Source organism: Zonotrichia leucophrys, chromosome 12, assembly GCF_028769735.1.
Source record: "Zonotrichia leucophrys gambelii isolate GWCS_2022_RI chromosome 12, RI_Zleu_2.0, whole genome shotgun sequence".
Classification (NCBI taxonomy): Eukaryota; Metazoa; Chordata; class Aves; order Passeriformes; family Passerellidae; genus Zonotrichia; species Zonotrichia leucophrys.
The window spans coordinates 20052690-20073335 of record NC_088182.1 but is presented as its reverse complement, the minus strand read 5'-3'; the positions used below and the strand labels follow the sequence as shown (position 1 = coordinate 20073335).

General features: G+C 47.8%; 1 protein-coding gene across 5 annotated transcripts in view; it reads left to right on the top strand.

The window, feature by feature from the left end:
- FBLN2 (fibulin 2) overlaps positions 1 to 20646 on the top strand; it is a 109595-nt gene that overhangs the window by 76363 nt on the left and 12586 nt on the right. For all 5 annotated transcript variants that reach the window (XM_064724343.1, XM_064724342.1, XM_064724344.1 and 2 more), the window contains exons 3-11: positions 355 to 466; positions 2906 to 3035; positions 7363 to 7549; positions 8288 to 8494; positions 10464 to 10580; positions 12386 to 12487; positions 18902 to 19036; positions 20074 to 20211; positions 20490 to 20633. In XM_064724343.1, the coding sequence (XP_064580413.1) occupies positions 355 to 466; positions 2906 to 3035; positions 7363 to 7549; positions 8288 to 8494; positions 10464 to 10580; positions 12386 to 12487; positions 18902 to 19036; positions 20074 to 20211; positions 20490 to 20633 (1272 nt within the window). The remainder of the gene's footprint in view (positions 1 to 354; positions 467 to 2905; positions 3036 to 7362; positions 7550 to 8287; positions 8495 to 10463; positions 10581 to 12385; positions 12488 to 18901; positions 19037 to 20073; positions 20212 to 20489; positions 20634 to 20646) is intronic.

Here is a 20646-nt window from a genome sequence, read left to right as displayed (position 1 = left end):
TAAATCAACTTGCACCAAGTGGCCAAGCATGATTTTTCAAGGATTTTGCTCAGAGATGTCAAATATAGAATGTCTTTCAAACCATTTATGTAATTTATAACATTTAAAAGCCTTAATTTCCTTCTGCTGTTCCCCCCTGAAGGACGTCACCAGGTGATCAGTTATGTCAAGATGTTTTAGGTATCAGTTGTCTCTTTTTTTTCCTCATAACCAAACAAAATGTGGAAATAAAGGGAAAAACCTCACCCTGAACAATCGTTACTTTTAAGATTTTCTCAATTAAGAAGCAGAGTTAAACCAAATCCATTCCATACAAAATAATCTTAAAAAAATCTGTGTGTATGCTTTGTACAGGTTCCACAAAGGAGTTGATTGAGAGCTGCTGTGGAGCTGGCCAGCAGTGGGCTATAGACAACGGGGAGTGCACAGAAATCCCTGTAAGTGGCATGGATGGTGATATTTGCAGGTACGTAAGGTAAAACTGAACATTTTGGTAAGCATAAAGAGTAGCCCTTGAAAAGAAATCAAATGTACTTCATGGGATGTCCAGGAGACTGGAAACTGTGTCGTTCATTATCTGAATTATTTGTGGGCTGGCAATATTCATGGCTAATTAGAGGCCAGGATTTCCCCCTCCATTTGCCCAAAACCTAATCTGGACGAAAGCTTTTCAAGGTTTCTTTTTGTCTCTCCCATGAGCAGAGCACAGATTTTTATTTCCCGTTCTCCGTCTGTGACCGTGTTCACAGGGGTTCTTGGATGAAGGAAGACATGAGGATCTGACTCCATGTTTCAGAAGGCTTGATTTATTATTTTATGATATATATTACATTAAAACTATACTAAAAGAATAGAAGAAAAGGTTTCATCAGAAGGCTAGCTAAGCTAAGAATAGAATCAGAAAGAATGATAACAAAGGCTTCTGTCTCAGACAGAGAGTCCGAGCCAGCTGACTGTGATTGGCCATTAATTAGAAACAACCACATGAGACCAATCACAGATGCACCTGTTACATCCCACAGCAGCAGATAACCATTGTTTACATATTGTTCTTGAGGCCTCTCAGCTTCTCAGGAGGAAAAATCCTAAGGAAGGGATTTTTTCATGAAAAGATGTCTGCGACATTCCGCCCATCTGTGGAGTTGCAGTTCAGTGGGAGGGCAGAGCTGGCAGGTGCTGAGTGCAGTGATTATCCATCCGTGTTGAGGAATGTGTTCATTGCTCTGTGAGTGCCCCTGGTTCTGCTGGAGTGGGACCATGCCCTGATCCTGCTGCCCTGACAGGGAGCCACGTTCCCTCTGCATGGCAGGAGGACAGGGATGGGCGCACGGTAACCTGGACCAGCTGCAGTTCATCCCTTTCCCTGCCCACGAGCCTGGAGCAGCCCTTGGGGAGGATGGAGACAAACCCACTCCAGACTCACATTTTCACTGACTGATCCCGTCATTTAGAGCATTGAAAAACTTTGGCATGATCCCTTTTATCAAATTCAGTATCATTGCACCTTTCTGAAGTTACTGGGAGACTGAAATCCTTCCTGCTGGGATCTGGCTGACATAACTGACACATACCAACTGTCTGTGAAGTGAAGGCAGATTAAAAATCCCAGCCTTGGCCTAAGTAGGTGCAAATCCAGTACATGAATGAGTTGCACCTGCACATCTGAGGCTGGTTGTAGATGAAAAAGCCAGATCCTAAATGTTTCAGTCCCTGTGAACCTACTGAGATTAAAAGAAATAAGAGAGCAGGGGTTCAGTTGTTTTACTTGTAAAATTTCAGTTGTGTCCCTGTTTTAAAGATTTAAGCCTGTCCATAAATATTAGGTCTAAACAAAATGTTTTATGTAAAAAAGCATTCAAGTATGTGGCCTCAGAGCCTGGAAAGTGAGGACAAAACCTTGCTGCTGCCACTGGGAGCTGTGCCAGTGAGCAGGGCTGGTGACCCTGCCCCTCTCCAGCCCCAGGGCACTCCCTGTGCTGGAACCCTGCAATTCCTGCAGCTCCCAGGACTCTGCTCCAGCTCAACTCACTGCCCAAAGATTGTAAAATCCCAGTGTGGTTTGGGTTGGAAGGACTGGAAGTCCATCCCATTCCACCCCCTGCCATGGGCAAGGACACCTTCCGCTGTCCCAGGGTGGTTGGAGCCCTGTCCAGCCTGGCCTTGGGCACTGCCAGGGATGCAAGGGATACATACAAAGTGGATGCTCATTAAGAAAATGAGTATTCCTGTTCTGCCAGGATAGTTCTCTGCACGTGTTCAGGTGTTCTGAGTGGGGTACTTGAGGTGGCACTGGGACATTTGCAGGGGTGTCAGAGAGCCCTGTCCCTGGGCTGTGTGTGTGTGACAGTGCCTGTCCCTGGGCTGTGTGACAGTGCCCTGTCCCTGGGCTGTATGCGTGTGACAGTGCCCTGTCCTTGGGCTGTGTGACAGTGCCCTGGGCTGTGTGTGTGTGACAGTGCCTGTCCCTGGGCTGTGTGACGGTGCCCTGGGCTGTGTGACAGTGTGCCTGTGCTGTGTGACAGTGCCCTGTCCCTGGGCTGTGTGTATGTGACAGTGCCCTGTCCCTGGGCTATGTGACAGTGTGCCTGTGCTGTGTGACAGTGCCCTGTCCCTGGGCTGTGTGTGTGTGACAGTGCCCTGGACTGTGTGACAGTGCCCTGGGCTGTGTGTATGTGACAGTGCCCTGTCCCTGGGCTGTGTGACAGTGCCTGTCCCTGGGCTGTGTGACAGTGCCGTGTGCTGTGTGACAGTGCCCTGTCCCTGGGCTGTGTGACAGTGTGCCTGTGCTGTGTGACAGTGCCTGCCCCTGGGCTGTGTGTGTGTGACAGTGCCCTGGACTGTGTGACAGTGCCCCTGTGCTGTGTGACAGTGCCCTGGACTCTGTGACAGTGCCTGTCCCCTGCAGGATTGCCCAGAAGCAGTGCTGCGTGTCCACGGTGAGGGAGAACAGCTGCCTGGCCGGGATGGTGGCCGCCAAGGAGGGGGACACGTGTGGCCCCGAGGACAGCGACCCCTGCGCGGGCTCCTCCTACAAGGTGAGCTGCCCTGCGGGTGTGCGAGGTGTCCTCCTGCCTCAGCAGGGATCTGCTCCTGCATTCCTGTGGGGCACAGAAATGATGAACTTGCAGGAATGTGGCAGTGATATGGTGCTGTTTGCATTTCAGTGTGCAGCCCCTTTTAAAACTTTGCTGTAATGTTGTTTGGAATTAATTTCCATCTCTGTTTTGCAGACCTAACTGGCTGTAATGCTTTTGCTTCCTCGCTTTGGAAGTAGCTGAAAAGTCCATTTTAGTTTTTATATCTATAGTGTAGAAGAATTTAGAAAATGATGGGGCAAAACTTAATTGAAGATATAATGTGAAACCCATTACTGGGCACTTTGCTTGGCTCCAGTGTTGAATTGTAGCCCCCTTCCCAGTTCTGCACAATGCTGGACTAGATGAACAAGCATTTAGATGATGATGGAAGCTTTTGTTCATAAATAAAGGCAAACCCTTAATGGACAGCACAAATCACAAATCCTGAGCCACAGCCTCTGCTTAGATAAATGAGATTTGCTTTATGAGAACCAGTGGAGCCAAACCAATTTAAACCAGTTTGAAGATTCAGCAGCTCCCTTGTCCTGTTTTCACCAGAACAGTGCCTTTCAGAATTCATTTCCCTCTGATCATCATTTACATAGCTATAGCTCAGCTTAAGTGCAGCTTCCTGGGCTCAGCAGGAACCCGATTAGTTCTATCTGTTTTTTTCATCGCAGACTCTCCCAGATAATTGTTCACTGGAAAAGCAGGGAATGTGGACATCTACTGCAGGCTTTAAGGGTTAATTAGCTGTGCTGATTTGTCATCCTCAGAACCATTGCTAATTTGGGTCTGAAGTCTGTCATTAGAGTAAAAGGAGAATTTGTGCGTTCAGGAGAAGACATTAATATGTCTGAAAAGTGACAGAATTGTTATTCTTAGGTTTTCACCAGGGGTTGTTTGCATGCCAGGCAGAGCCAGGCTGTGGAGTCAAACCTGATTACACATGCCATTCCTCAGGCAGAGCTGGGGAGGGAGAGCTCCATCATTCCTGGCTGAGCTGAAACCAGAGACTAAATACTCCCGTGGAATGGTTCCTCATGCCAGTTCCACTGGGATTTTTCCTTTAAGATAAACCATCTGAGACAGTAAAATTACTGAACAGCTTTGCTCACCTATTTAGCTTGTTTAGCTCTTGAGTCATTGCAGCCACTGCTTGAAAAAAATCAATAAATATTGAGACTGTTGAGACTTTGTATTACTTTAACATTACAGTATGTACTGCTGTAATACAAAATAATCCAGCTTTGTACTGCTTTTTAATGCTTTGTATTACAGGAAAGATTTTCTAATTTTATTGTGGTTAAACATTGTTTCAGAGGGGATCTGGCAGAAGATGCTGACAGTCCATAGTGGTGTTTCCCCTGATCTGTCTGCTCTTAGTAAATCCTGTGGCATAAATCAAAAAAGTTTCTCTGGAATGTGGAAAGGTTTATTAATTGCTTCAAAACCCAGCAAGATATTTACTCTGTCTTGCCAAAAGCCAGGGTTTTATCTCCAGGTTACAAACATTTGTGGGTCTTCAGGCATTTAAGATGTTTTCACCTTTTGCTTCAAGGTCATTGTGGCAGTGCTGGTTTTTCAGATCCAGGAGTTCAACCTGTGCTAAATCAACCTGATCTTGGGGTGCTTTCATTGTTATTTACTCTTAACACCAAAAGCACAGGCTTAGGGATTTTTCCTAGTGCATGCAGACTTCACCATGGTAAATCCAATTATGCAGAATTCCAGCTAAGGTAGTTTTGAGGGGAATGCAGAAAGCTGTGAACCATAGAATGGTTCTCAAGGTGGGTTTCTCAACTGCCAGGTAAAAATAGTCATATTTGCTATTAAATCAGTTGTAGAATTCCTGGGAAGTTCAAAAAGCAGCTTACAGAAAGTCGAGGCATTCCAATTCTTTCATTTTAGATGGAACTTTTCAGAGAACAAGTTTTTCCACTGGAAAATGAGACAGTTTTGTTCACCTGGAAAATATGTGTGCCCAAAGATGTATGACTGATTTAATACTCTCTGTCATGCCTGCACATGGGATAAATTGTTAATCAAATTATGACTGAAAGAAGCTGAGGTCTTCAAGGCAAGTATTGCACATTTTACAGTACTTCAGTAAAAACATGTATTATCTTGAACTTCTATTTTGCATACTGAAGGTGACAAAACTGAGCTAAAACAAAAGACAAAGAAAGATAATTTGTTTTCAGAAAATTTGAATTTGAGGGTTCTGGATTTGGGGAGGATGGCAAGAGGAATTTTTCCTTTTCTAGCATGACCACAATTCATTATTGCTAGGGGATTTGGTTTTTGGTTTTGTTTTTTTTTTTTTTTTTTTTAATATTCATTTGAAAAGATAATTTAAGCCTATTTAGTGTGCAAAATAATTCATCCTCTTCAAGGCCCACAGTGTAAATAATTTTTTCACAAACGTATTTGGGCACGTGAAGGGAGCTCCTTATGGCTGTGCATATTTGCAGATGTGAGTAATGTCTGCTGTTTATGGTGTTTGGGGATTTCTCAGATTAGGAAGCAGGGCCATAAAATGAGCTGCAGCCCTCAGTGCTGGCTGCACATGCCAGGCTGTGCTCTGAGTGTGAAGTGCTCACAGAACCCCAGTGCTGCCCTGAAAAAAGGGGCTCAGCACAAGAGTTCCTGAGCATTGAGCTGGCAGTGGATGCATCTCCCTGCAGGAGACAGGCTCTGGATTAATGGGAATGCCCACCTAGGGTTTCTAATGGTGGAAAGTGATCCCTCCTCATTCCCATGCTCCTCAGAACACTGCTTCTCTTAGTGCCTTCCCAGCTCAGGGATCTCCTTCCTGCTCTGTCCCTGGAGCTCCTGCTGCCAGCTCGAATCCTGTGTCTGACCCTTTCCACAGGGTACCCGAATGTTTGAGCAGGCTGGAGTCTCCTCTCTGGGCTCAGGGAGGCTCCTGCCCCTCATTTCCTGTGTCTGACCCTTCCCACAGGGTACCCGAATGTTTGAGCAGGCTGGAGTCTCCTCTCTGGGCTCAGGGAGGCTCCTCCAGTGTGGCTGCAAGCTCTGAGTGAGTGGGTGATGTCAAAGGAGTTGCAGAGGGAAGGAGACTCTGCTTTTCTGGCAGTGAAACATGGTATTTTAGCTAAAATACATGAACAAATGAATAAATAAATTAGGGGTGAGAGGACACTTAAATTCAAATCCCCAAAGGCATCTCCAGCTCAGGTGTGACCCCTGTTGTCTCTGCAGCAGACCCAGCTGCTCAGCTTGGTTAGGTATCCACTGTGCAGCTCCAGTGTGGACTTCTTGAGTTTGGTATCATTTATGTGATGCCCTTTTGTGGCCTGACTGTGCAGTGGATTTGTCTGGGACTGAGTAAAGCAGCACACAGTTTTTGCCTGCCACCTGCAGCAGAGCAAACTGCAAGAGGTGGGAGATGAGCATGTCAGTGAAGCTGCTGTTCAGGTGTGAAAGAAAGAGGCACAGAGCTCATCAAAGGCACCCTGGGCTCCCTCCTGGCAGTCCCAGCAGGATGCTGTGCAGCACAGCCAGGCCATTAAAGGTCAGAGCAGGGCTGGAGTGCAGAGAGGAGAGTCTGTGCTGGCACTGACAGGCTGGGATGCTGCTGACCCTCATGTCTGTGCAGGTTATTTCCAGTTCCCGTCACACAGCTTCAAACTGACCATGCTTTGAGCTCTAATGCAAAGAGCTGCAGATCTCTATTATTTTGTTTATAATTCCTGTTCATACTACACACAGGCAAGGCCTGGGGGGAGCAAGATGTGCAGCACCACTCCTTCCTGGCGTGTGGAGCTGCTGAAATCACTGGTACAGCCAGACTTTGTGTTTGTTGTGGCTGCAGTTGACCCGTTGGTGCAGAATGGCAAAAACAAGCACAAGTAAAGCTTTGATATTTACAACTGTCCACGCTCCAAATGTTTTTCCAGATGCTGCACTGCTTAGGAAACTGCAAATCAGTTCCAGGTGTGTGTGGGCTCATCCCTGAAACTGTGTTTAATCAGAATAGAATTGTTAAGGTGGAAACAGACCCCTAAGACCATCAAGTGTAACTGTAAACCCAGCACCACTGCCCTGTTCACCACTAAACCATGTCCTCAGGTGTCACATCCACACACTCTTTGAACCAGGTGTGGGGACTCCACCACTGCCCTGGCAGTTTGCTCAGTGCTGGTGGCTGACAGACATTCCCAATGCTGGTGGCTGATGTTCCCAGTGCTGGTGGCTGATGTTCCCAATGCTGGTGGCCAATGTTCCCAGTGCTGGTGGCTGATGTTGCCCTGTCTTGCAGCAATGCTGTGACTGCTGCAGCCTGGGCCTGCGCCTGAGGAGTGAGGGGAAGAGCTGCGAGTCCAACATCAACCTGGGCTACCCCTGCAGCCACGTGATGCTGTCCTGCTGTGAAGGGGGGGATCACTTCGTGCACCCCGAGATCAGACGGCACCCGGAGCCCGTGCCCACGGTGACCCCCGAGAAGGGTGAGTGTCCTTCTGTCACTGAGGGCTGTGCCTCACCCTGAGGGCCTTCAGCCAGCTGCTGGAGGCAGCAGGGCATTGGGGGCACAGCTGCTTTCCTCCCAGATCTAGCACAGATTGCCTTCTTCCTAAGGCAGGTTGGAGAAAGCAAAGAATCTCATCCCTAAATATACCTGAGACCTCACTGAGAGAGGAGCTTTGGTGTTGTGTGTTCAAGAAAAGCTGGTTAAGAAACTCACTTAAGGATTAATTTTAATGTCACAGAAAGCCTTGGTCAGGAGTGGAAGCAGGTGGTGCTCCAGCTCTGGCTGGTGTTTAAAGGCAGTAGGGAGGACAGCCCTGTCGCTGCTCAGTGCCTCCCAGGCTGCTGCTGGTGCTAACATAGGAGAAGCCAACAAATTGTGATGTTGGAAAGTTTCCAAACCAATTGGATAACTCCTCCTGAAATTTGGAATTCAGTGCGGGGCCAATTTCAGCTGGGGCTCAGCACAGTTCAAATGGGGTTGGCAGTGATGTGGAAGGTCAGCTTGTGGCCTCCCCTGTGGCTGTTTCTCAGTGGCTCTGTAAAATCTGTCCCTGCAGCCCTAGAGGAGGAGGAGGAGGTGACCCTCCAGCACCACAGTGTTATCTCCAGGATGGGTTCCTTTGTAATATCCTTGCAGTAACTGTTCTGGGTGGATCTGGTTTTCCTTGGCATTGTGTGCCAAGGGCAGAATAGCTGTCAGACACGCTCTGCTGTAGTTTCAGAGAGGGAGGATCACCACGAAGCGCTGTCCATCAGCAGTGAGGCCGAGCTCTCCAATAACCTGCCCGGGGATGACCTGGATGAGTGCCTGCTCTACGGGGGAGAGCTGTGCCAGCACCTGTGCATCAACACCGTGGGCTCCTACAAGTGCTCGTGCTTCCCTGAGTTCACCCTGCAGGAGGATGGCACCAGCTGCTCTCCAGGTGAGAAAAGGCACATGAAGGGCAGTGTCTTTATACCTGCACTCACCAGCCAGGCTTTTCTTTAGTTTCTATGCAGTTGCTCTTTTTTAATGGGTGTTAATGCATGGATGTGTTCTGTAGAAATTGTAAAATATAAAGAAAAATGGTAATTTAGGACACTCAGTTACACCTTATTTTTGTGTTTGGTGGTATGGGATAAGGGTGGTGTTTCATATGTTCAAATCAAGAGTGTTTGCACTTTTCAGAAGGGAATTTGTAAAGATTTTTTAAGAAATATCTGTTCTTCTCAGAGTAATTTTGTATTTCACAGTCAGGTTTTCTTTAGATAAGTTTAGATAAACTTAACTCAGTTCAGACAGACAGCATTGCTACCTGAACTTTGATTTTTATCTAAAATCATTAACATCCTTCAGTGATAACAAACTCCAAGTTTGTCTGGTGTGGTGGAAGTCTGGAAAAGAAAGTCACTTGTGTTGTAATTGTTTTGATGTGTGGAGTTCTCCAATGGCACAATTTCAAGTCAGATAACCCAGAAAGTTGAAACCTCATATTGGTTACAAGTGCTTTCTGTTATTTAACAAGCAAAAGCAGTGTTTCCATCCAATGACAGAACTCCTTAGGCTTCTAATCCTCTGCCCAAGCCAAACAATGAGCAGTCTGTATGTCATCCTTCTCAATGTGGTGTTACAGCATTTACCTCAAGAATGCATTTGACTGTTCCTGTGGCAGCTGTCTGCTCTGCTTATATTAAAATTCTGGGAAAGGAACCTAATCCAAAAGAGGCAAAGAGAAGTTCTTATTTTAGCACCTCAGGATTTGGCCTCATTGCTCACCTGGAGTGTATTTATGGCTTTGCTTTGCTGTTCTTCTCCCAGCAGTGCCTCTCTCTGCTGAGGTTCTGAGTGGAACATCTTGTGATGTGGGAAGTCGTGTTCCTGCAGACCTGCAGGGCTGTGCTGCTCAGGGCTGTGCCCAGGGGTGCCCAGGGGTTTGCAGAGCTCACCTGGGGCATGGGAATGTCACAGGGGCAGGGGACACCCGTGGGAGCTCAGAGGGGCAGGGCAGGGGCCAGGGCAGGGAGGGCTGGTGCTGCCCTTGCTGTGCCAGGCTGAGGGAGGCTCAGGAAGGGGATTGGGAACCTCAGTGGCTTTGCTTGGCTGAACCACACGTGGCACAGTGGCCTTTCAGTTCTCCTTGTCCCTGTGTGACTGTGCCCATCTTGGGCATTCCTGGGGAAATCACTCAGGCTGTGCGCCAAGCAGGTGAATTTTGTTTGTCTCTGTTCCACAGTCTGTCATGTGTCTGTGCTGACTTCACTTGTTTAAGGAAATCACTCTTCCCACACCCCAAACCTGCACTGCAATCACCCTTAGTCACTTAAGGTTGCCACTGTTTTGGGGGTCACACTTTGCTCCAGATAACCCTTGAACTCAGTGGGGACAGGACATATCCCTCTTAAGGATTTAGGCTCCATGGATTTAGGATTCTGTTTTGATGATACTGATACTCTTATTGATGTAACAGAGCTCTTTTTTTTCCTGATACCTTTTGCATTACTGTCTGTTGAAAATATTAGTGGCAGACAGCAGCTGTCATGTTTTCCACTTGGCTGTACAAAAGTCATTCCAAAGTACCCTGTGCTTGTAAAGATGTTTGTTGTTTGTCTGTGTTGAAATAGGATGGACAGGATAAGGTCAAAGCTTGATTTTTTTTTCCATAAAATACCGAATGAAAGACAGGCAGTGTATTTAAAATACAGCAAATGTTTTAAAAATGAAAACAGCACTTTGTAGTTTTTTTCAGATATTGCAGTACTTACAGAAGTTACTGTCAGCCAGGCTCTCTGATCTGTGTCCATGATGTTTGTTTCCTTCTCCAAACCATGATGCAGTGGGATGAGTGGGATCACCCCTTGCTGTGGGGTGTGTGGTGGGGATGGTGCTGTCCCTGATCCTCCCTTGCCTTGCAGATCCTGACAGAGGACAGATGACCAGGCTGGAAGCTGAAGCCACCATCCCTCCAGTAGCATCTCCCTCCCAGCCCATCCTCGTGGTGTCCTTGCAGGAAGAGCAGGACAAGTGCAAAGGTACGTTGGAGGTGTCAGTTGCAGAGGAATGTTTAGAGACAGAATAAAACTCTCATCCCTCCTCCAGTCTGATTTCAGTGCACAGCTTCAACCTGTTGCTGTGCAACCTGAGCAGTGCAGGTGGGTGTGAGCAGTGCAGGGGGTGAGCAGTGCAGGGGGTGAGCAGTGCAGGGGCTGTGAGCAGTGCAGAGTGTGAGCAGTTGCTGTGGCACAAGGCTGAGGAATTGTCAGGGGAAACACGAGGGAGAAATGTGAGGCTGCTCTCTGCTTCCAGGGCTGTTCCCCACTGCTCCTCATGCTGGGGTGGGCAGTGCAGCATTGCAGGTGTGAGCGGTGCAGGGTGTGAGCAGTGCAGGCTGTGAGCAGTGCAGGGTGTGAGCAGTGCAGGGGGATATGAGCAGTGCAGGGGGATATGAGCAGTGCAGGCTGTGAGCAGTGCAGGGGGATATGAGCAGTGCAGGGTGTGAGCAGTGCAGAGTGTGAGCAGTGCAAGCTGTGAGCAGTGCAGGGTGTGTGAGCAGTGCAGAGTGTGAGCAGTGCAGGCTGTGAGCAGTGCAGGGTGTGTGAGCAGTGCAGGGTGTGAGCAGTGCAGAGTGTGAGCAGTGCAGGGTGTGAGCAGTACAGGGTGTGAGCAGTGCAGGGGGATATGAGCAGTGCAGGGTGTGAGCAGTGCAGGGTGTGAGCAGTGCAGGGGGATATGAGCAGTGCAGGCTGTGAGCAGTGCAGGGGGATATGAGCAGTGCAGGGTGTGAGCAGTGCAGGGTGTGAGCAGTGCAGGGGGTGTGAGCAGTGCAGGGTGTGAGCAGTGCAGGTGGGTGTGAGCAGTGCAGAGTGTGAGCAGTGCAGGGGGTGAGCAGTGCAGGGGGTGAGCAGTGCAGGGGCTGTGAGCAGTGCAGAGTGTGAGCAGTGCAGGATTTGAGCAGTGCAGGGTGTGAGCAGTGCAGGGTGTGAGCAGTGCAGGCAGGGAGGTGTGAGCAGGGCAGGCAGGAGGAGCACTGCAGTCCAGCTGTGTCTGTGTGCAGCAGCAGGATGTGAGCAATGCTCAGGGCTGCCTGGACAGGTTGGTTCCTGGCTGATTCCCCTGGCCTGAGCTGGGATTGTGCCTGGCTGGCCTGGCAGCGTGGAACTGCAGCTGATCCATGCTGGGGGTCCTGATGTACTCTCGGGTTGCAGTTGATATTTGCTCAGCCAAGATGTGCAGGATGTCTCTGCTTCGGCCCATGCAACTGTAGAACGAGTCTGGACTCTTCACTTTTCGGTCTTGAGGTTGTTTATTAATTCTTATCCATAAAATTTTCTTTCTGCCCAGCCAAGGTCTGTTCAGCAGGGCAGCCACAGGCACTCTGACCGCCCCTGAGGTGGTGTTGTCTTTTTATACTACAAACTACATATAACATTTTTACTCTTAATTCCCAATACCTATCGCTGTGTTAGACAGTGCACTTCTACTCTAAACCAATCCCAAAGTACCAACATCACTGCAGAAAATGGAGAACATGAGAAGAAGGAGAAAGGCTGGACATGCCCAGATTCCTCCATCTTGTCCCCATAACCCCCATTCCAAAAATCCTAAAATATACATTTTTGCCCTGTGATAATTTTGTTATTACACCGTTCAAACCTGTGTGACTTTCATGTCCTCATACAAAGTTGGCAGCTTGCTCCAAGGGTCAAAATCAAATCCCCAGGTGCTCTGGGCAGCATGTCTGGGTGTCCAAGCCCTCTACAGGGTCCCTGGCAACTCTGGACACCCGGAGGGATGTACTGAGTTCTGACAATGCACTGTGCAATTTTGTGTTGTGCAGATAACGGCCCCTGCAAGCACCTGTGCAACATCGTGGATGGAGATGCTGTGTGCTCCTGCATGGCTGGCTACACGCTCATGGCTGATGGGGTTTCCTGTGAAGGTGAGTGCTTTGGGCTCCCCACAGAGCCATGGTTAAATGTTTGTGTACCTCACACCCCCGGCTGTTCCTTATTTTCAGAGTTGGGAATTGCAGTGCCATCAGAGAGACCATTTGGCAGAAGGAATCTCAGTTCTGCCTCACAGGTACCTCCTGAAGCACAGCGTGGCTGTTACCTGGCGAGGTGGAGGCACCTGGGCTGGCGCTTCTTTCCTCTGACATTGCAGGCTTTTTTACAGCCCTTCTGGTTTCTCTTCCCACTGAAGTTCCTCCCCAGGCCTTGTGTGCACAGCTGTGGACACTCAGCACTCTGGCTGGGAGCAGGAGCAGCAAGCAGGACCCCTTTGCTCTCCTGGGCATCCTCAGGGCACAGCTCTGCCCTGGCATCTGCTCTGTTTGCTTTTAGCTCCTCTTGCCTTGGAAACCTGAACTCAGGGAGGCTTCACAGCTTCACAGGACATGCCATGGGAGCTGGGCCAGCTCAAGGTGTTCATTTGCTGCTGGGGAGATGAGCAGTGAATTCCAAAGCTGCATCCTCACCATTCACATTACAGACATTTTAAATGGATGTTCTTGAGTAGTCACAAGGGATGTGTTTGCCCAGGGAGGGCTCGGGGGTCAGAAGCCATGTCGTGTGACAAACCTTAATTACAAATCTCTAAGTAAGGGAGCAATAACAGTGAAATACAAGCAGGAGCTCCCAATGCTCAGAATTGCTCACAAATGATCCACATCACTCTTAATCTTAGATCTTATTGAATAACAAATCATTTTCATAAAATTCCAGACAGTCTGTGAAGAAAATGGGATTTTAATATCGCCAGATGAAATATTCACAGTGCACTGCTTACCCAAGCGTGGTGGAAGTTAATTTGATTAATTAATGTCAGCATCAAAAGGGGCATTTCAAGGCAATCGTTTTCCTACAGGAAATGAAAAAATTTGTATTTGTCAGTGGAGGCAGTGAGTTTAAACATTGGCAAGGGACATTTATAACCTCTGTTGAAGTCAGGATCTGATGGTGAGGGTGGTGGTGCACTGTGACAGGTTTCTTTCAGGGACTGTGCACTGTCTCTATGTGAATGCCTGCATGTTTTTAAGGATATTTCTTCTGGAATGGCAGAAGCACAGGAGTGTGATCAAGGACTGAATGATCTCTGAGGTTTTATTCCAGCCCTATTTTCAGTGTAACACTGCATGTATTGCAGCCTGCTGCTGATGTGGGAGCTCCAGCGCACTTCATCTCGGCATCCCCGGTGTGACAGAAATGTTGTTTCATTTCAGGACTGTTCTAATGGAGTTCTGTTTTTCCCTTTTGGCTGCCCCTGCTGCTGTAGATTTGGATGAGTGCCTGACAGGTGCTCAGGCTTGTTCCAGCGGACAGTTTTGTGAGAACACACTGGGATCATTCTCCTGTGTCAGCCACAGTGGGATGTGTGCAGAGGGCTTTATTCTCAACAGGCATAGGAAATGCGTTGGTAAGACGAGAGGCACACGGCCTCCCTCAGCATCACAGCTCTCCATGCTCTGCAGCACCTCCCACCATCCCTGCATCTGGCATCTCAGAGCCACCCAGCACAAACACACATCACACATGCACCATTTGCTCAGCCCTTCACCTCATGAGTCCTGTGCTGTTTGGTGTTTCCCCCGCCATGTCAGGTGCAGATAACGTTGAGCAGGAGCCCCAGGCCCACAGGGTGGGGAGCACAGCAGCTCTGCTGACTGCAGGCTGAGCTCAGGGGTCACAGCAGCTGATCCCTCTGCACAGTCCAACACTGCCAAGTTCTAGACACCACCAAACCACAGTACTTCAGAAATACAGCTCAACAATCCGTGTGAGTCCAGGCACTAGGAAAAGATCCATTCCAAAGAGTGGGCATTTTAAAATTCATGTGAGACCTTTGTTGATTCTGGCATAAGTTTCTTTGTGTAAAAGTCAAAGGTGCATCATAATTCTGCTGGATCATCCCTGCTGTTTGACTTCATGGAAGAAACCAATCAATTTTTACCAGTGTATTTATGAGGATTTAGTTTGCTCCCAGCAGCCAGGACCTCAGCTTATGTGAAATAGTTTCTTTTTTTGGGTATTTTTGTAGAGGCTGGGTTAGGAGGCAGCAGGAGCATTGCCTGGAAAAATGGAGCACCTGGAGACCTCCAGTCATCCAGGAAATCATCAGTGCTCATGGCTGCGATGTCCTGTGTGAATGCAGAGCTCTCTTCCACCCCTGTCCTCCTCCCTACATGTATAACACTGTTTTTCTGACCACCACAGCTTTGGTTTTACTCCTCTCTTTAAAGCTCTGTGATCCCATCTGGTTAACAAGTGCCGTGTGTCATTTGGGCATGAGCAGGAAAACTTCTGTAGTGTCAGAATCCAGAGAAGAGCTGTGATTTACCACCTTTTGGGTGTTCCTTAAATTAAAAGGTGTTCCTTAAAAAAAAAGGTGTTCCTCCTGCCTGTGTCTGCAGCCTGGGCAGGAGCTGCTGGGGCAGGTGCCAGGCACTTCCTTTGTCTCAGTTCTCTCTCTGCCCCATGGCATTGGAACAGTTTGATTATGGCTGATACCCGTAAACCTCGGGCACTACTCATGAAAGCAAAGCCACAACTCTCATTTGTGAAGCTCTTCTCCCTTACTGAACACCAAACTTCTGTGTTCCTCTGATGCAGGGCAGTTTTTACAGGTATCCTTTTAAACAACCTACAAAACTTCCCTTTGTTGTGTGGGCTGCCTGCTCCCATCCAGCTCTGCTCCGTGTGTGGTGCCACCAGAACATTTGCCATGTTTAACATTTTTTCCTCCTTTTGTAGTCGAAGGGGAAAGCCACAGGCATACACTGTGGTTTGTGTTTTGCTCACTGCCTTGTTCTCCTGGAGTATCCTTTCCAGCCTAACAGCTTGCTCTCCACCTTGAACTGTCCCAAAATCCAGCAGAAAACCTTTGGTAATTAGTTTGCAAATTCTTGTTGGGTTAAGGATGTTACTCTCTGCGTGTTTTAGGGACAGGAGGAACAATCTTTGCCCAGCCACAAAGCAGCTGATAATCTGTGATCTGTGCAGTTCCCTTTAGCCAGAGGTGGGGAATTTGTAACTCCAGGTGCATTCAGGAGCACACAGCCAGGATTCCCCAAAAGCCAGCCATGCAGAGAGGAGTCCCCAGCTGTTCAAACAGCTCTCACACAGCCCCTCTGGGAGCAGGCACTGAAATGCCTTTGGGCTAGGAGCTCTGTGCTCTCAGAGATAAGAGCCAGGCTGGCTGTTGCTTTTCTGGTGACTTGGAGGCAAAGTCATTCCCACCACCCACTGCACACTGACAGCTCTGCTCCTGTCCCTGCTACTCCCACCTCAGTTCCCTCCTGACAGGGAGCACGACATGGTCTCTTTATTCCTGCTCCCACAGGGTGGGTGGCTGCAAAATAACAAAGTGCCCGCATTGCACAGATGTGTCCCATAAAGCCAACAGAGCTGAGGCCATTTGGAGAGGAAAAAATAATGAGAAACTGCAGATGCAACACAAGAAAAGTCTGCATTTCACTTTTTTAATAGAAGGTGCATCAAAGTGAGGTTTTGATGTCAAAGTGCATATTGGGATAAATAGCAGTAGGTAAAATGTTGATGGCAGAAATGCCAGCTCTTGGGTGCAGCAGATGTGCTCAGGGATCGTGTGTGTGTTGCTGTTTTCAGCAACAGTTCTGTGGAAAAAAAAAGAGTTATTACATGATTGCGTTTCATTCTGGGTTTTGCTGACATAGAGTGAGGAATGTTGCTGCCACACACAGAGACTGAGTAGATTCCTCAAAAATTAACTGTGTGACTTGTTTTCAGTATAGTACTGAGTTATTTTTCCTCTTTTCTCTGTTTTTTAAAGAAAACATCATCTTACCTTCCCTCGCAGCCTTAATTGGGTTGGATGAATACCACAGCTGGTCCAGTGTTGGAATTAGCTGTGTTTGGGACTGAAAACATAACTCCTGTTATTCCTAGTGCTCTGTCAAGCATCTCACTGACTTGTGGAGCTGGCTCCAGGACTGGAGGGAGACAGGTCATGGGCACTCTGGATTCTATGGCAAATTTAGGAATTTGTTTAGAAAAATTAACAAAACCAGGCATGTTTGCATGCTAAACTGGCCAGGGGGCTGTAGTGGGCTGGCAGCTGGCCTGGTGGCACAGCCAGGAGCTCCTGCCCTGACTCTGGACAGGCAGAGCAGAACTTTGCTTGGCCATGGCTCAGGGTTCAGGCCTTGCAGCTCAGCCCAGCTCACAGTCAGGCTGAAGGACTTGTCAGTGTCTCATGTGCACAAAACTTCCATTGAAAATGAGAATACGGCATTGTAATCTGCCAGTTTCCGTCATTTTAATTTCCTCAGATATGTTCCAGCTAGTTCTGCATAGTTTTTCAAGCAGTCAGAGTTTTCAAAATTGAATCAAAAATATAGACAAAACATGAAATCATATTAGATTTTTTTTCTCTCTGTTAAATGACAACATTTTAATGCCTGTTACTCAATATCCACCTGCTGATCACATGGAATGCCTCCTACCCTCTTTGGTTCATGTGTCACAAACATACTTCCTATTTTGACGTGTGCTGCACTGACTCAAGCTCATGAGCTGCAGTGTGATGCTGTCAGTTTGTTTATGTGAGAGCCTTTTTGTGGTTTGCAAGAGCAGATAATCTCAGATCTGTGGTACAGCCAGCAGAAAGTCTTGCAGTGCGTTGGGTGCTATTAAGTGGCCATCCATTGCTGGTTTCCTCTAAAATAAATTCTAAAAAAATAAAAATTTTTAAAGAACTAAATGTAAGTAGGTGAGAGGGATCTACCACAGAACCTTGTATTCATCTCCCACCATGTGTGGGGGGGTTTGCTACCCCCACAAGATCACTTGTGAAATTACTCTTACTCTACTCCATTGTGATAATAGCAATTTATAGAAAGTGGGAAACTGCACAGGCATTGGGGGACATAACCCTGCAGGAGCTTTGGGGCAGGCAGGGAGCTGCCCCTCCATGGAGGAGCTCAGACTTCATGTGGGACAGGTAGACAGAGATCCAGGTGATGGGCAGGACCTTGCTGTGGATTAACCAGGAGCATTGGAAAGCAAGCCCAGAGCATGTGGAGAGTGGCAATGGCAAACAGTGAGCAAAAAAAAAAAGGAAAATAAGAATAAGTGAGAAGTGGAATGTAACTGAGCTAATGTAGGTCTTGCAAAACTCAGTGCACATCACCAGTTATCCAAACCCACCAGGAACTGAAGGGTTTTGGTGCTTCTCCTCATTTCTTTGCTAGAAAACCAGCTGGCACATTTTTAAATACAAAAATCTTTTTGAATGGCTTTTCCTGTTTTCGTGCCCCACAGGGGAAGTCATATATTGATGTACTTATCTGAGAATGAGGTTCTACAGCCAAAATGAAAATCTGATTCAAACAATACTTGCTTTATTGTGTAGTATGAAAACAGCTTCATGCACAGAGCAGCCAGAGGACTGGTAATGGTGCTGGTCACATTTGGCTTTTGTTAGCTCTAGCAATTCTTAGCTTTATATACAACTGGGAATGTGTGAGGTTTTGTGGAGATTGGCAAGAAAATTTCTTCCCAGTCTCTGCCTCTTTTTGTTGCTTCAAAGTATTTGCTCATCATGCTATTCTAGCTTTCATTGTTAACATAAGCAAAACCTGAATTTTAGATTATTTCATCCAAGCCTATCAAAACATATCATTTTAAAGGTGTTTCATATTCCTTCCCTGTCCCATGCTCTGCAATCTTGTGTTCAAGTGATTTCTTAAGAAGAACTTTTTCATGACTCCACTTGCTGAAATCAAATCTCTTTAAAGCTCTAAATACAAATTTACAGACTTGATTGAGCTATCAGGGTTCCTCTCCATGAGTTCCTGCCTATCCAGTCCCAGGGTGTATTCCTTAGGGAACAGGTGTCAGCATGATCCAGCTCACAGGCAGCCTCAGCTCCCATCCCTGGCAGTGCCAGCCTGGCCTGGGACAGCAGGGCTGCTCAGTGCCCTGGGCTCTGGAAGCCTGGAGAGAAGCAAGGAGCATTAATCCCTTTCTCATTCCCTTGTCCAGGAGTTCCCATCCCTTCACCACCAGCTGGCCATCAATCCTCTGCCCACCCTGCCTTGCCTCAGTTCTGTCCATCCCCATCCCCAGTGCCTGCACCTTCCCCGTGGCATTTGGGGAGAGGGGAGGAGGAGGAAATAAATCCCCCTGTGATTTGTGTCTCTTCAGTCACTCTGTGCTAACTAAAGAGCCCGGACTAGAAGCATCTTCCATCATCAGAGCCCTGTAACAAAGCCTGTATTGAGTGTCCTTCTTGTGAGCTTTCTGCTCCTTCCAGCAGAGCAGGAAGAGGGAGATCCCTCGGCACCCTGTGGCACTGATTTGTTCCCTCTTTCTCACAGACATCAACGAGTGTGTGACAGAGAGACACACTTGCCAGAGGAGAGAGCACTGTGTCAACACCATGGGCTCCTTCCGCTGCCTGCAGGAGCTGAGCTGCCAGCCCGGCCACGAGCTGAAGGACGGCGAGTGTGTGGGTAAGGGAAGGGAAAGGATTGCACAGCACTCTGGTCTTGCTGCAGCCAGAAAAGGCTGCTCAGCACACAGGTGTTGGGCTTTACAGGCTCTTCCTGCACATTCACTCGTTTGAAATGGTTTCCAGGGATAATTGTAAATTACTTAGAACATGGATAAAACCTTCTGAATTAGGATTTGACATCTCCCTGATGGAGGAATCCCCCTTAACTCCTCTACCTGGCTCAGGTGATGCTGTTTGCTGACGATTCCAGCAAAAATTCCCAGCCTGAATGGAACATGGGGCTGACAGCCCCATCCTCCCTGTATTCAGAATCCTTGTCAGCATTAATTTACATTTACATGTAAGCATTTGGAATGGGTTAAGGAGTTGTTCTTCAACCCCCTGTCCCTGTAGGTGTCTAACAAAGAAGGGAACATCAGTGCTCACAGCAGCACAGGAGTGTGCAAGGGACACACGTGTCCTGCCTTCAGGGCAAAACCCACTGTTATTTACACTTACACGTTTTACAGTTTCCTGACAGCTGCAGTAAGAGATGCCTAAGGAAAGAGCTTAGCTTTTGATGTAGAACATAAAGCCATAAAATAGAAATTACCAGAAATCTCCCTTTATAAGCAGCTGTCATAAATAAAGCTTTGTTTACTTGAAGAGGCTGTTTTGTGAATGCCTTGTTCTGTTGGCTGATTCTAGAGCATTTCTAACATTTATTACTAATCTAATTTACTTTCTAGTCTTGAAATTAGATTATAGATGATTATTATATTTACAAACTGTTTTACAGTAGCCTGTAAAAAACTGCAGATATTTTGGTATTTGTGGGTTGCAAGAGATGCTGTGAATGAGGCAGTAGGGACCTGAATCAAATCTGCTGCAGGACCTGACAAATCCTGAAGTGATGTCCAGCAGCATTTCCCATTGGTAACACGTGTCTGTTAAAATAATGCTTCCTAATTTCTTTTTTGGAGGCTAGCTGGCCATGAGGGCCACTGAAAGGTAGAGCTGAGCTCACCCCAGTGTGGTGTTTTGTGTGCTGAACAGATATCGATGAGTGCCAGAGAGGAACTCACAGCTGCAAGGTGAACTTTGTTTGCCAGAACACAGAGGGCTCCTTCTACTGTGAGTCCAAGCAGCGCTGCATGGATGGCTTCCTGCAGGACCCCGAGGGCAACTGTGTGGGTGAGTGTGGGCAGCAGGGTCTGTGCCCTGTGCTGCAGCTCCTGGCAGCTGTGCACTGACCCCTTGGAGATAGAGTTTTCTGTAAACCCTGCTGGGAGCTTCATGCTGCTGCCCATAGTTGCATGTTCAATTTGGAGCTATTCCCACAGCAGACCTTCATCAGCCTTGTCTTTGTAGCACGAGAAACTGAAGTGAAGAAAAAGAAGTGACAGCTGGGAGAAAGCAGACCAGAAGGGTCACACAGCACCTCTCACTGTTCTGTTCATGTTCTTCACCAGATATCAATGAGTGCACGTCCCTCCCTGAGCCCTGTAAGCCAGGATTCAACTGCATCAACACGGTGGGCTCCTACACGTGCCAGAGGAACACGCTGAGCTGCAGCAGAGGGTACCACTCCAACGAGGAGGGCACGCGCTGTGTCGGTGAGGCAGCCTG